Genomic DNA, 14,409 nt, shown 5'->3' on the forward strand with positions numbered 1-14,409 from the left:
CTGTTTTTGTCCAGGGACTATGGGAATTGTAGTTCATCAACAGCTGGAGTCCTAAAGTTGCCTACTCCTGGTCGATAGGAACAAAACCCCATTCAGATCACCCATCCAATGCAGCCCTGCACTTCATAGCACTAAGTGCAAAAGTGAAAAGAACTCTCCAAACATACGAAACTTGACTGAGCATGTGCAGCACCAAGGGCTGTTCTTTCCATAAACTGAGGGACCTTACAAACTGGAGTTACAGACACACCTCTAGAAAATAGCTTAAAGCAGAACCCAGAGCAAGATTCTTCATTATGTTTTAATTATGAGCTGGTCCCTTTTGTTAATATCGGGCCTTAGGACAATGATGAAGCATTTGGGGAAAAAAATAAAAACCAGTACGCTAGCACTGGAAGCCAAGATGGAGAAGACCTCCACAGCCACCATGTATTTCCCCTTGGTGCTCAAGTATGTTGGAACAAAGGACACCCAAACACTGCAAAAGACCAACATGCTGAAGGTGATGAACTTGGCTTCATTAAAAACATCAGGTAGTTTCCTGGCTAAGAAGGCAACAGTAAAACTGATAATGGCCAGAAAATATAGAAAGCCAAGGACACAGTAAAACATGATAGTTGAACCTTCATTACATTCTAGTACAATATCTTCAGTCATTGACTGCATGTCAAGATGCAGGAATGGGGGAGAAGTTGCTAGCCAGACAGTACAGAGAGCAGCTTGTATAAAAGAGCTGGAAAGAACAATAGAGCTGGCTAATTTTTTCCCCAGCCACTTCCTCATTCTGGAACCTGGCTTAGTGGCCATGAAAGCTAGAACCACAATGATGGTTTTGGCCAACACAGAAGAAACTGCCACTGTGAAGATGATGGCAAATGTAGTTTGTTGAAGGAGGCAGGTCACCTTCTCAGGTTGACCAATGAATAGCAATGCACAAAGGAAAGAGAGCAGAAGGGAGATGAGGAGAGTGTAAGTGAGGTTCCGGTTGTTGGCTTTGACAATGGGAGTCTCCTGGTGCTTAATGAAGATCCCAAGAACCAAAATTGTGATGAAAGAGAAGGAAAGAGCAAAAATGGCCAAACTGGTACCCAAAGGTTCTTCATAAGACAAGAAACTTATATATTTTGGAATGCAAAAATCCTGGTCCTTGTTTGCATATTGATCTTCTGGACATTGACTACATTCATCCATATCTGGAAAAACAACAACCCAGAAGTGGATACATCAGCCTTATGTAAAGTACACTACAACAGTGAAGACAATGAAGCTATTCTCATGAGCAGGAGAAATTGGGCTAAAGGAGCCTAGCCTGATTTCTCTTGGTTGTTTGCTGCCACGGGAACCACGCAGCTCCCAGCAGCAAACGACCAAAAGTACCCCTCCCTTTAAATGAGGGAGCTATTCCCACGATTGGGGGAAATTGGGCTTGGAAAGCCTAGCCCGATTTTCCACGATTGTCAGAACCACCCGGCTCGGCTGCGAGCCCGGTGGTTCTGTAGCAGGTAACCCGCTCAAGAACCCCTGCCCCCAAACCAGGTTTGCCAGCGCTCTGCAAACCTGGTTTTTAAAATCGTGAGTAGCCACGGCGTGGCTTTGTGTCATGCCTACTAATGCGTAGACCCCTGGAGGGGAGGTGAAAAGCCACCTCCCAGCTCTGGGGGTCTCCCCAGTAGCCTTGCACACTTGTGCAGGGCATACTGGGGCTTCCGGGGGCCACGCGGCCCCCACACTCCCCAGCCCCCGCCGGCTCCGGCTCGGAGCCAGCAATCGTGTGGTATGATCCGGCCACCCAGGGCTCCCTCCCTGCTTGTGAGTGAGGAGAGTGGGCTTAGCTCACTCTTCCCACTCACCGCCCCAAACTGGGTCTCACAGATCATGAGACCCGGTCCGAGGTCAGCAGAGCGAGCACTCTGCTAACCCCATCTGGTTGATTGTAAGCTGCTGCAGCACGGCTCTGCACCACGGCAACACATGAGGAGAACCCCACCGGGAGGCTAAAACAAGCCTCCCAGCCCCAGGGATCTCTCCAGAATGCCCCCTGTGCTTGCGTGGGTCATCCTGGAATTTGAAGAGGCCAGCCGGCTCCTGATCCCCACCACCCCTGCCAGCTCCATGATGGAGCCAGCAATTGTGTTGGTGGCCGATCCGGCTTAGCCTGCTCTCCCTGCACTAACTCTAACGGCACTTCACACCAATCGTGTGAAGTGCCTCAATGTCAAAGACTTGTATTGAGGCTGCTGCTTCAAAATGCGAAAAACAAGCCTGCAGTCTTCTCTCGTAATTACATTTAGAAGACAGAATGATCCAGGAGAAATCCAGCACTGCAAGGGAATTTCAGCCCCACCAATATAATCTTTCCTTTTTTTCTAGTTAATTTTCTAGTGTAATTTTTTATACTTGCACATGGAGGAGAACTGGTCTTGTGGTAGCAAGCATGACTTGTCCCCCCAGCTAAGCAGGGTCTGCCCTGGTTGCATATGAATGGGAGACTCAAAGTGTGAGCACTGTAAGATTTTCCCCTTAGGGGATGGAGTTGCTCTGGGAGAGCAGAAGGTTTCAAGTTCCCTCCCTGGCAGCATCTCCAAGATAGGGCTGAGAGAGATTCCTACCTGCAAGCCTGGAGAAGCCACTGCCAGTCTGTGTAGACAATACTGAGCTAGATAGACCAATGGTAGCTTTCCAGGTTCCTATGTTCCTATCACTTATTTTATCATTCCCTTATGAGCCGCCACCACCACCTCTACCTATGCCACTTCTACCACCACCACCACACTGAATTATACATTAGCAAATGAGTGTTCATAAATCCCACTGTGCCAAAGGTAGACAATGAGTAATATCATGAATAAATAGTATGCATTACTTCTCTGACCCTTATGGTTTGCAATCTTCCCTTCTGGACATGGAAGGCAATCATAGCAGCAAAATGGCTTCCCTTCTTTCTTTATCTTATGATGACCCAAATGGCAATTTTCATTACATATAGAAAGGGGCTGCACCTATAAAATAAATGGGGAGAATATTTTAAGATAGCAAGCACCTTAAGATGTAACATTTAACTGAAGGTTCAATGGACCGGCAGGTTGTCTCCAGTGCTCTGTTGCACTCCCAAATGGTCACTATCTGCAGTCTGCAAGACTACAAAGGGGGCGGGGTTGGCTATGCAGGCTTCCTCTGACCATGAAGCAAAGTCATGCATGCCAATTGCATTCTAGCAGCAGAAGCACCTTCCTCCCTTAACTCCAGTTTGGGCGAGAGTAAGGCCACTTTAAGACATAACAGGAAACTGGAGGAACTCACCTCCAGTTCTCCCAGCATTACGTCTGAATTATTGGAATTGCAACAGTTCCAATTTGGCCCCCAAACCTGGGGATGAACCCTTGGTTTGGAGTGAGTTTCATTCAGTGGCAGTAGTTCATCTGGAAGCTAAAAAGAGTTGGATTCACTGGCGAGTAGATGAGGATATGAGGATATTATGGAAAACAGTATTGGCTACAGATAATTGATGTATGCCAGTGAGGAAGACTTATTGTTGAAAAGCGTCTGACATTTTAAATATGAAGATTCTTATGTGACCCTATTTGGCACTCCAGCTTGGGAGCACACTCATTCTATCTGATAATTAGATTTGATAACTGGTGGAGTCAAGATGTGAAATGTGGTATTTTACATATGCATTCCCAGGAACAGTTTTTATGATTGCATCTCACACTACACTGTTTTATCTGAGAACTGGGTTTTATTTTATTTAGTGGGTTGTGACTTGGCATATGGTGAAGTTTTTCTCTTTTGAAGTTTCATTTGAAGAATTTCATTGGAAACCTTAATGGGGAAGGACATATTCATATGGGTCTCTATTTGACTTATTCCAGCTCATGTGGAGAGCCGGTCTTGTAGTAGCAAGCATGATTTGTCCCCTTAGCTAAGCAGGGTCTGCCCTGGCTGCAGAGGCGTAACTAGGGAAAACGGCGCCCAGGGCAAGCACTGAAATTGCCCCCCCCAGCATACATCTGACTTGCTTGAAATAAATACACATAAATAAATACCCCCAGGAAGGAAGGAGTAGGAGCTCGAGGGAAAGTGAAGTAGAGATTTTAAAAAGAGTATGGAGAAAGAAAGAAAGAAAGGCAAAGGATATCAGCAAATTGCCTATTTTACTCTCATTTTTCTACCACCGGTTGAGTCGCCGATATTTTATTTACACAGTCCCAGATGGATATTCTGGGCAAGAAATTGAAACCCTCTATAATGAAGCGATTTTCTATAATGAAGCGATTTTCTTCAGGCAGTCAATTGGCTACGGACAAGATCAGGATTTAATGCATGTACCAATCATATGTACCAATCATAATGCATGTACATATGTACATACCAATCATATGTACCAGTCATAATGCATGTACCAATCAACCAGATAAATCAATGCATGTAGCCAATCACTCCCAGCCAAACCTACCTCCTTGTAGAGGCATCCAGTAACATAAGACCAGTTTCTGGACAAACTTAACAGAAACACACCAAGGTTACTATATTCTTCCAGTTGTACACAGCATTATCAGAACAGGGAGACTCCACTTAACCCAAGGTTCACCACACATTTTAAAAACCCATTAAGTCTATTTGCAACCTAAACCTGTGATTTGTGATCACACAGAGAGATTACAGCCAGATAAATCAGCTCAGGCAATGTCTATAATTGTCAACAGTATGTGGCATCAAAAGGTAAAGATTTTGAACCTAGGAAGAAACAGCAAATGAAACATTCATCACCCTCACATAAAGTCAGAGCTTCTCTGTAGGCAGCCGAACAATTTCAGCTAAGCTGCGGTGGGCAGAACCATAGTGTAATATGCATCACATGATACAGAGAAGAAACTGCATGTATGAACACTGAAAAATGCCCCCCCCGCCACCCTATATCACAAAACATGCAAAGATCTTAAGGAGTGCCAACTTGCCTTTTAAAGGGTTTTTACAGGGCTAGGTAGAAATCCTATACACAGATACCCCCCCCTTTCTTTGAAAATAAAGGGTGGGGGTGGGGGAATAGAGAACAGGGCAAAGAATGGGGAAACCGAGCACTGGGAATGTCATTTGGAGGTGGCTTCTCTGTCTGTGTGTGTCTCTCTCTCCCTCTCTCTCGCACACACACAGTTGTCAACCAAGGAGCTCTTCATATTCTTAAAGAGCAATTTAAAGCGACGAGCACTATTTAAAGAATTCGGTCTATGCAGACCGAGGATTGAGGACACGATTTAGCCACACTCCCCCTCCTCCCGCCCATGAAGGAAATGGATATCAGCTGGTCTAAAGGAGCGTGCCTCTGCTCTGAGAGTCTCCAGAGTGTTTTCCCTCGCTGCTGCTGAACAACTTCACTCTGTCGCTTCATATTCAAAATTAAAAAATAAGACTGCAGAGGGCAAGGTTCCTCTGAAAACTTGAATGCAAATACCTCCTTTAGGGGGTCTGCTGCCTGCAGTAAAACTGTTTGAATTACCTCTCTTCTGCAAGTACATTTTACGAAGAACAAGACAAACCCCCGAAAACAATTAAAAGAAAGCGCGAGCTGGGGTTGCTAGGAGCTCAGCCTATGCTCGAGTCTAGAAGACGCCTAAAATAGCGAGACAGAAATCTGAACTGCGAGTGTTTTGCATTTGCTCAGCGCTCGCTGGATAACTGTGCTGTGTGAGGGGTGTGGTGTGTGCCTCGACGGGCGGGCGGGTTCTCTTGTATTTCGGGCAAGGGCCAGACTGTACAATCGGACCGGGCGGAGGGAGCCTGCTGCTGCCCGGAAGAAGCCAACTCTCTCCCCACCCCTCTGAAGTCGGCCAGTGGCTACCGCGCGGCTACTACCTCACAGCCGTAGAGCTGCCCGAGCTGCTCCACGATCCACTCCTCCAGCACCAGCCTTTTCCGCAGCTCTTTGCGATCGTATTTGACTCACTTTGCCCTGCTGATGGCACCGCTGCTGCTGCTGCTGCTGGACTTGCACCACCACTGCTGATGGGGCGACCGAATCCTCCCAAGACGAGCCGCCACGAGGGCTCTGGAAAAAGACCCGGTTCCCACCGCCTCCGGTAGCAGCAGCGGCTCCCGGCTCACTGCCCAGAGTGGCCACGTGGTGCACTTTATCAGAAAGCAGCACACACAGTTTTAGAACTTGATTAAAGAGAAGACAAAGTGCACGCACGTGCAGGCGCCAGGCGGTGAGCTCTCCTCCCAGGCCAGACACCAGACACGCATGCGCGGCATTCCCTCCTCCCAACGCATTCGTGACTGGTGGCAGGGCGGCGGGGCGGGGAGTGCTGCGTCTTTGTGGACTAAAAAAAAAAAAATCAAATGCGAATCAAAAAAATTTTTTTTGGCAAAGGCAGGGGATTGGTGGGGGCACTTTTTGGCACCCCCCTGCCAAGTGGCGCCTGGGGCACGTGCCCCCCTGCCCCCCCTATCGTTACGCCCCTGCCTGGCTGCATATGAATGGGAGACTAGAAGTGTGAGCACTGCAAGATGCTCTCCATCACTCAAGGGATGGAGAAAGAGCAGAAGGTTTCAAGTTCCCTCTCTGGCTTCTCCAAGATAGGGCTGAGAGAGACTCCTGCCTGCAACCTTGGAGAAGCCGCTGCCTATCTGTGAAGACAATATTGAGCTAGATAGACCAATGGTCTGACTCAATATATAGAAGCTTCCTATGTTCCTCATAAGAATTTTCACAGTAATTTTGTTTTGATATTATTAAATGCTCACATTATAGTGTATATATTGAGTTGTGTTGGGTTTGGGGTTTGTTAGGGTTCTTTGGTTTGATTGTTATTGCTAGAACCCTATAGCACCTGGTGTTGTTTTCTTTATTGGAGTTGTATATAACAGTTAAGAAATCAGTTTTCTTAATAAGGCCAGACCCATCCCTGTTGGCTCATCTTAATTGCTGGCCCTCTGAAAATAGATTTAGAATCTTGATAGAGGCAAAGGAAATGCATAATAAACCACTTTAAAAAATGTTGAAAATGTGAGGTTGGAAATCATGGCCTTACTGAGTCTCAGTTAAGAGAGAGAGAGAGAGAGAGAGAGAGAGAGATTTCAGTATTTGAACAGTAAGTCCTCTTTTCAGTTCTGAGGAAATGACTGGAAGCACCCATAATGGTACAGAGTCCTTACCTGATTAAATCTGCTAGGCCAAACAATAATATCATCATAAATGGTGAGGGCTTCATCCGAGGGAGCCTCTGGTTTTATTTTTCCAACTTTAACTCTAAGAAAGGACTGATTTGGGAACATGACCCAGTTGATAATGTCAAATCCAGATAGCAATTTACCATGCTGGTCAAAAGAAACCTTTTCTCCGGCACTGTTGTTAAACGATACAGTCCTCAGAAAGTGGTGGATCTAAATTTAAAAGGTTTTTTAAAATAAAATTCACAAGCATGTACTAAATGATACAAACAGAGGACAAGGTCATAATCTTTTACATTTAGATCTGTGGAAGCCAGGGCTGCCATGTAGAAGAAAGGACAGTTCTCCTGTACAGAAGTGGGAATTTCAGTGGGTGCAGCTTTTACTGGGTGCAGTGGGTATAGCTTCCCCCTCTTCTAACTGAGCAAAGAGACACCTTTTAAAGTGGTGATTCTCTTTATTTATCAATGGGAGAGCAACTGGCCCTCTCCATCCATCGCACAGCATCTCTCCCTCCAGTGGCTGTTGCTGGTGTCTATCTTAATTTTATTTATTTATTTGTCTATCAAATTTGTATATCACCCCAAACTTTCATCTCTGGGAGGTTTACAATAACATAAAACCAGTTAAAAACATATACAAAAACTTAAAAACAATGTAACAATTTAAAAATAACCAGAAATTAAAACCCAAAAATATTAGAAAGCTGAGAAAGCTTGGGCGAAAAGATGGGTTTTCAGGTGTTTTTTGAAAATTGCCAGAGATGGGGAGGATCTTATCACAGCAGGGAGAGCATTCCACAATCTCGGGGCAGTGACCAAGAAGGTCTTTCTTGGTGTAGCCACCAAACCAGTTGGCAGTAACTGGAGACGGACCTCCTCAGATGACCTCAATGGGTGGTGGGGCTTGTAATGAAGAAGACGCTGATCCGGGTCTCACAATTCATGAGTCCCGTTTGGGGGCGGTAAGCGGGGAGAGCGGGCTAAGCCCACTCTCTCTGTTCTTGAGCGGAGAGGGAGCCCTAATTGCTGGCTCCATGACGGATCTGGCTGGGGCTGGGGGGAGCGGGGGCTGAACACCCCCGCAAGCCCCAGTATGCCCTGCGCAAGTGAGCAGGGCATACTGGGAAGACCCTTGGAGATGGGAGGCAGCTTTTTACCTCCCCTCTGGGGGTCTACTCATGAGTAGACATGGCGCGAAGCCGTGCCATGACTACTCATGATACTAAAAACCTTTCTTTGGACTGGCAGATATTGGGAATGCCTGTGGATCCCAGACATTACCTGCCAAGACTGTTGATCCAGAAGCATCCATCTCTCTCCATGCATCATTCGTCTTTGCTTGGGTCTAGATGAATCCATGGCATGCAAGGCATGCCCCACAGCATAGACAGCATTGTAGATGCTGTAACTGTGGCCAGTCATGCTCATTTCAAAAACAGTCTCAGGAAGAGTCTCCAACTTCTCCTCTCCAGTGCAGATTTCCCCCGTTTTATCATCTGCCTTGGAATGGGGGAACGAACAGAGAAATGCCTGTTGCCAGAAATCCTTGATAAAGCCATCTTCTTTTTCAGAGGTCAAATTTCTGTCTTGAAGAAATTTCTGGAATCCCAAGACCTTGTTTGAGTGAATTGCAAAGGATATCATGCCATTAAGGACGTCTATGCCTGTACCTCGTTGAGTGACAAGGGATGTGAAATCTGTCTGGGCTGTCATAAACCAGACTTTACTCACTATTTCCGTATAGAAATAAGTTGTAATCCTGTGCAGAAGTCTCAATGTGAGCATGGTCTGAATTTCTCCATGAACAATTACTGCATTGGCAGTGCTTTGCATAGCAGATGTGTATGTTTTAATCCCCTCCTCTGCTATGTCAGCCATCTCACTGGTAAAGCTTATTCTTGGAAATGGTTGCATGAAGGCAAAGCAGACACCTTTCTGAGAAAACATAGGAAGTATCTGCTGTACAAAACTTTCTCCACGGTCATCATTTATAAAAATCACCCCAATCCATGTCCATCTGAAATGCAGAAGCAGCTGGAGTATCCCTGCATTTTGATGGGTCTCATTCGGGAACAAGCCATGGAGGAAAGCAGCTTGGCTTTTGCTATCAGTTACTGGAGCAGTGCCATATATGAGCTAAGTAAAAAGAAGAAGAGAGGGGAAGATATCTCTCCAGAGGGAGAGGGAGAGGGAGAGGGAGAGGGAGAGGGAGAGAGAGAGAGCGCTCATGTGCTGGGATATATGTGCCAAATTATGGTGCTTCTCCCTGAACATCAACTGACATCTGAGTCAGATTTCAGTTTGTGTTTTCAGTGAATATTTATGTATCAGGATGATTCAGAAGAGCTATGCTGGATCAGACAGTGTGCATCATTTAAACAGAACCTCCCAGTTTGGAAACGGTTCCCCAGTTTGGGAAGTGAACAAACTGGTCCTGCCCATGGAGGATGGAGCAGTGAGTGTTACCTTTAAAAGCGAGGACATCAGGTCCTCACCTGCTCCTCCACTGCCCCACCGCACTGTGCATGGCACCAGAGCTGCATGTGTGCTGCTAAAGGCAATGCTGGTGACATGTATGGGATGTTGGGGGCCCTGACACTGTGGCAGGAAGTGTAGTGGGATCCAAAGGAACAGGTGAGGACCTGTTGTCCTCATTCTTAAAGATAATGCTTGCCGCCCCACCGAACTTGTCTGGATGTGCCCCACTGAACTGGTTTGTCAGATCCCTATTGATGTGCTGAACCAGTTCATGCACATCCCTATTCTCAGCTCTCAGGGACATATTCTGCGGGGATTTCAGGGGCAGGAGAGGGAAGAGGGGATCAGGAAAAAAAAAAAAGTTGCACTTGCAAATGTCCTAAAACAAGGACAGTTTTAATCAGAATGCTGCTCAGCTTTCCGTGTATGTTAAAAACAGCGAGACTCTTCTCATGTTCATGGAGCCAGTGGGGGCTGCTGGGATTGGGGGCCGTGAGGCCCCCGGAAGTTCCAGGATGCCCCGTGTGAGCACATGGGGCATGCTGGAGAGACCCCCGAGCTAGCCTCCCGGTTGGGATTCTACTCGTGTGTCACCATGCACTGTGGCAACACATGAGCAAAAAGATGAGGTTAACGGAGCGCTCGCTCTGTTATCCTCATCTTAGAGGAGGGGTATTTATGAGGGTTAGCTGCTGAGAGCTGTGTGGCTCCTGTTGCAGAACATGATCGTCCAAAAGCGAGCTAGGATCCCTTAGCCTGCTTTGGGGCAATTGTGAGAATCGTCTCAGTATCTCAGAAAGTTAGGTTGGATCCTCCACTTTGACATGCTAAAGTCTTATGTTCAAGGAAGACTTTTTATCCCCCTATGAAAACAAATGAAAACATGAAACCTTCCAACTGATTTCTGAAGCTGTACATTCTAGGACAGAAAGCTCCATTGTTACTCAGTTTTTCTGAATGTATAAACTCTCCCTGAAACAGGATATGCGGAGATACTTCCCATTTTCACATTAGTGGCTGTGCACAGTACTAAAGGAGCACCAACAAGTTATTCTGTTTCACAAGCTAAAGCGAACCATGGGGATTCTTTCTCATGGCCGGGGACTGGTTTTAAAATTGCATCCAATGTGTGCTTCTTGATTTTAACCCAAATATCTTCCATCTCAATGACACAAAACCGCATCTAAAAGCAAGGAAAGTGTGAATGGTTTGTTAAACTCCCAAACACCATGCACTTTTCCTTACCTGTGGAATCTTGTACATGCACAGGATGGTGGCCATATAGCCACAAACATCAGAATTGGGTCCCCCTACGACTACTACTGGATTGTTTTGGACATCACACTTGTAGTTAGGTATGAATTTTCCCCATGTGGAAAGAAGCTCCAATGAGGCATGGTAAGTCCAGCCTGCAATATAATGACTATCAGAGATGTGGACTCCCAGTGTGACATTGGGCAAGATCCATGGATTTTGATTGATCTCTTTTACCGCATATACCAAGGCCAGAATGTGCTGGTAATTGTTAGTCAGAAAACTGCAATGAGAGATAGATGCTGTGTCACAGTTCACTTATAGAAGACAATGACAGTGTTCCAAACCAGTTTCAATTTTGTTATTTTTCGTAATGTTAACTATTGGCTTCATACATTGTAACACTAGGCTGGATATCAGTCACTATTACTACTGCTGTAGTAGTAATAGTATTCTAGAAAAAATATACTTTGCCTTCTGAAAGAATACATGCATCAGTCTGCTGAAATCTCTTTCCTGTAAAGCAGCAAATTAATTCCAACATAACATAATTCCAAGGCATATGCTTGATTATTTGCCTTTCTTTAACTTATAGACATACGAATTATAGAAGCTATTCTCATGACCAGCCGAAACCGGACAGGCTAAGGGAGCTCTGCCTGGCTTTGGCTGGTCATGAGACCTAACAGGAGCAGTGCAGTTCCCAGCGGTGAGCCCTTTTAAGTGGCCTGCCACTTATCCCAGGTTTCAGGTGCTGGAGTGCCCGAAAAGCAGGTTAAATGGTTACACAGGAACATAGGAAGCTGCCAAATACTGAGTCAGGCCATTGGTCTATCTAGCTCAGTATTGTTTGCACAGACTGGCAGCGGCTTCTCCAAGGTTGCAGGCAGGAATCTCTCTCAGCCCTATCTTGGAGATGCTGCCAGGGAGGGAACTTGGAACCTTCTGCTCTTCCCAGAGCGGCTCCATCCCCTGAGGAGAATATCTTACAGTGCTCTCCTCTCCCATTGTGTAATTGTGTGTAATTGTGGTGCAGTCCCGCGCCACACCGACTCACGGGTAGCCTCCCCACTGGAAGGCTACAACAAGCCTTCAGGTGTCGGGAGGCTTCCCAAAAGGCACTGCACACCTGCATGGTGCCTTTGGGGACTTCTGGGGGCTGGGAGGCCCCAGAACCCCACCTCCCCAACCAGCTCCATGACAGAGCTGGTAATCATCTGGGCGGCTGATTCGGACACCCAGGAAGGGTTCCCTGATCATCTGCAGGGAGAGTGGTCAAACCCGCTCTCCTTGCAAACCCTGTTTTGGCACATAACACTGCTCATGTGAAGCGCCCTATAGAGTATCAAATAAGCAAGCTAAACTACTCATGCTATGGAATGTTGCACTGTTGGGAGTTTCTTTGCTACTTGATGCACATCACAGGAGGAAGGAAAGAGATTTCACAAGAATGATTCACATACACTTTCTGACTGTAAGGCATATTTACTGCCGCAATAACAATCGCAGCTGGCCTCCAGAGTAGTGTTGTGCTAGCACAATGAGGAAAGTCACACACACTAAAAATGTTTGCAAAGTTGTGCTGAGCAGGAGGGATTCTCAACCTGTAGTACTCTAGGAGCTGGGTCTCAGGATCAGTGAGACCCAGTTTGTGCAGCAGAGCGGGGAGAGCGGGCTAAGCCCACTCTCCCCGCAGACTATCAGGGAGGGAGCCCTGGGCGGCCGGATCGGCCACCCACATGATTGCCGGCTCCGTGACAGAGCCGGTGGGGGCTGGGGGGCGCGGGGCCCGATTAGGCATGCTAGAGAGACCCCTGGAGTCGGGAGGCGGCTTTTCACCTCCCCTCCGGGGGTCTCCTCATGAGTAGCCACAGCGCAGAGCCATGCCACAGCTACTCATGATCTTGAAAAACGGGTTTGCGGAGCGCTCGCTCCACATCAGGCAAAATCAGGCTAGGCTCGATTTTGCCTGATCGTGGGAATAGCTCCTGTATATTGCTGAACTAGAACTCCTATCAGCCCCAGTCACAAGCAGTTGTAGTTGGGGGTGATGGGAGCTGTAGTCCAACAATATCTGGAGTCTCACAGGTTGGGAACACCTGCTTTACAGTGTTGCACAACGTCCAGTTGAAAACCTTCTCCAAGGCAAATATACAATTCAGCCACACACTGTTTGACTTGCTTGTATCTTCTGCTAAAGCACAAGCTAATCTGGAGCAGAGGTTCCTTTGTGCAACATCCTTGCACTAGTGCAGCAGCAATACTCTAGGCACAAGTCTGTATGTAGGGCAATAATAACATGAAGCCTAGGAAGTGGTAGAGTGTTTTTCTGAAAAAGCATGAGAAAGTTCCAATGCATGCTGTTCAACATCCAGTTGTGGACTGCACTGGAGTGCATCTAGTCGCTAGGACAAGCTTGCCTGAGAAGATCATCTGGATAGAGATGATGATGATATGAAGAAAAAGAACTCCGTACTAGAAATCCTCAATCAGTTCCTGAGAAGGCTGACTCATGAATGTTATCATTTTGGAAGCAATGTAGATCTGAGACATGATGCCAGCAATGATGGGATCTCCTGGCTGGTAATACTTGTGAAGATTAGGAAGAGGGTTGCTCATGGTGCATTTACCAATAGGAACCTTGCCCATCACCTCAGGCAGCAGCACTAATGCGACTCCCACAAATACCAACATCTTGCATGAACATTTTTCATCCAGACCCCAGTTCACCTCCTCCCACATGGTAGTTCGGTTGTCTCTGAGCTGAATGGCCAAGAAAATAACTCCAATTGCCACTCACTCAGCTGGTTTGAAATGATGTCTGTACACAGCAAAGTACAAGAGATCAGACAGACTTTGTCGAGCTCTAGCTTCTGCTCTGAATAGCACAGAGGATATCAATAGCATGCTTCAGTCTTTGTTTTGCTTGTGGCTACTGGAATGCCATAGGGACTTGGGGAAGCAGTGGATCTAACAATGCAATCATACTTAATTTGATAAGCACAAGGGAGAGGTTATTTGTTCAACACTGCACAAAGGTTTTTCATATCTCAGGAGAAATCTCTGATTCTCCATAGTGGACAGCAAGGGACTACCTTTTTACAACTATAGTACACAAGCTTGTAATTACTGACTGGAAGAAAATGGTACTGGGGGAAGAAAGGTTAACACAGGAAGGGACAATCCGTAACCTTTATTTGCATAGGTTTGTGTGTGCAGTAGAAATTAGTTTAAGGCATGGCAATTTGTACTACACAAAGGTCTTGAGAAGTGTTAGAAGTCATTTGATAATTTTTAGCCTACTTTCCTCATTGGAAGTAGTTTTATGAGATTGCCTTGCTGTCTGTGGGTGTGTCTTTCTTTTTGTCCATCTGTGTGTGTGACCCGAACAACTTCACAATGCCTGGACCTTTTTGGACCAAATTTAGTACAGTTGGAGTGCCACATAGGGACACCTCAATGGTATATTTTGTGATGACATCATCCACCCCTGATCAAGATATTA

The 14,409-nt window shown here is 46.3% G+C and overlaps 1 protein-coding gene across 1 annotated transcript; it reads right to left on the reverse strand.

The window, feature by feature from the left end:
* Positions 1–294: 294 nt before the first annotated feature.
* LOC128329738 (vomeronasal type-2 receptor 26-like) lies at positions 295–13,646 on the reverse strand. The gene is made up of 6 exons (XM_053261351.1): positions 13,381–13,646; positions 10,896–11,073; positions 8,454–9,308; positions 7,156–7,383; positions 2,873–2,999; positions 295–1,193 (listed from the first exon to the last, which is right to left on the reverse strand). The coding sequence occupies exons 1-6, from the start codon at positions 13,644–13,646 to the stop codon at positions 295–297; spliced, it is 2,553 nt and encodes an 850-aa protein (XP_053117326.1).
* Positions 13,647–14,409: the final 763 nt, after the last annotated feature.

The sequence above is a fragment of the Hemicordylus capensis genome, chromosome 6 (assembly GCF_027244095.1).
Source record: "Hemicordylus capensis ecotype Gifberg chromosome 6, rHemCap1.1.pri, whole genome shotgun sequence".
In the NCBI taxonomy this organism is placed as follows: Eukaryota; Metazoa; Chordata; class Lepidosauria; order Squamata; family Cordylidae; genus Hemicordylus; species Hemicordylus capensis.

What these genes read in the sequence shown, in the direction of transcription:
- LOC128329738 (XM_053261351.1), bottom strand. Translation starts at nt 13,646, where the DNA reads ATGTGGGAGGAGGTGAACTGGGGTCTGGATGAAAAATGTTCATGCAAG. An exon ending in GAACTGATTGAGGATTTCTA is followed by an intron (nt 11,074 to 13,380) that starts GTACGGAGTTCT and finishes CATCTCTGATAG; the next exon opens with TCATTATATTGCAGGCTGGA. An exon ending in TGGATCAACAGTCTTGGCAG is followed by an intron (nt 7,384 to 8,453) that starts GTAATGTCTGGG and finishes TTTTAAATTTAG; the next exon opens with ATCCACCACTTTCTGAGGAC.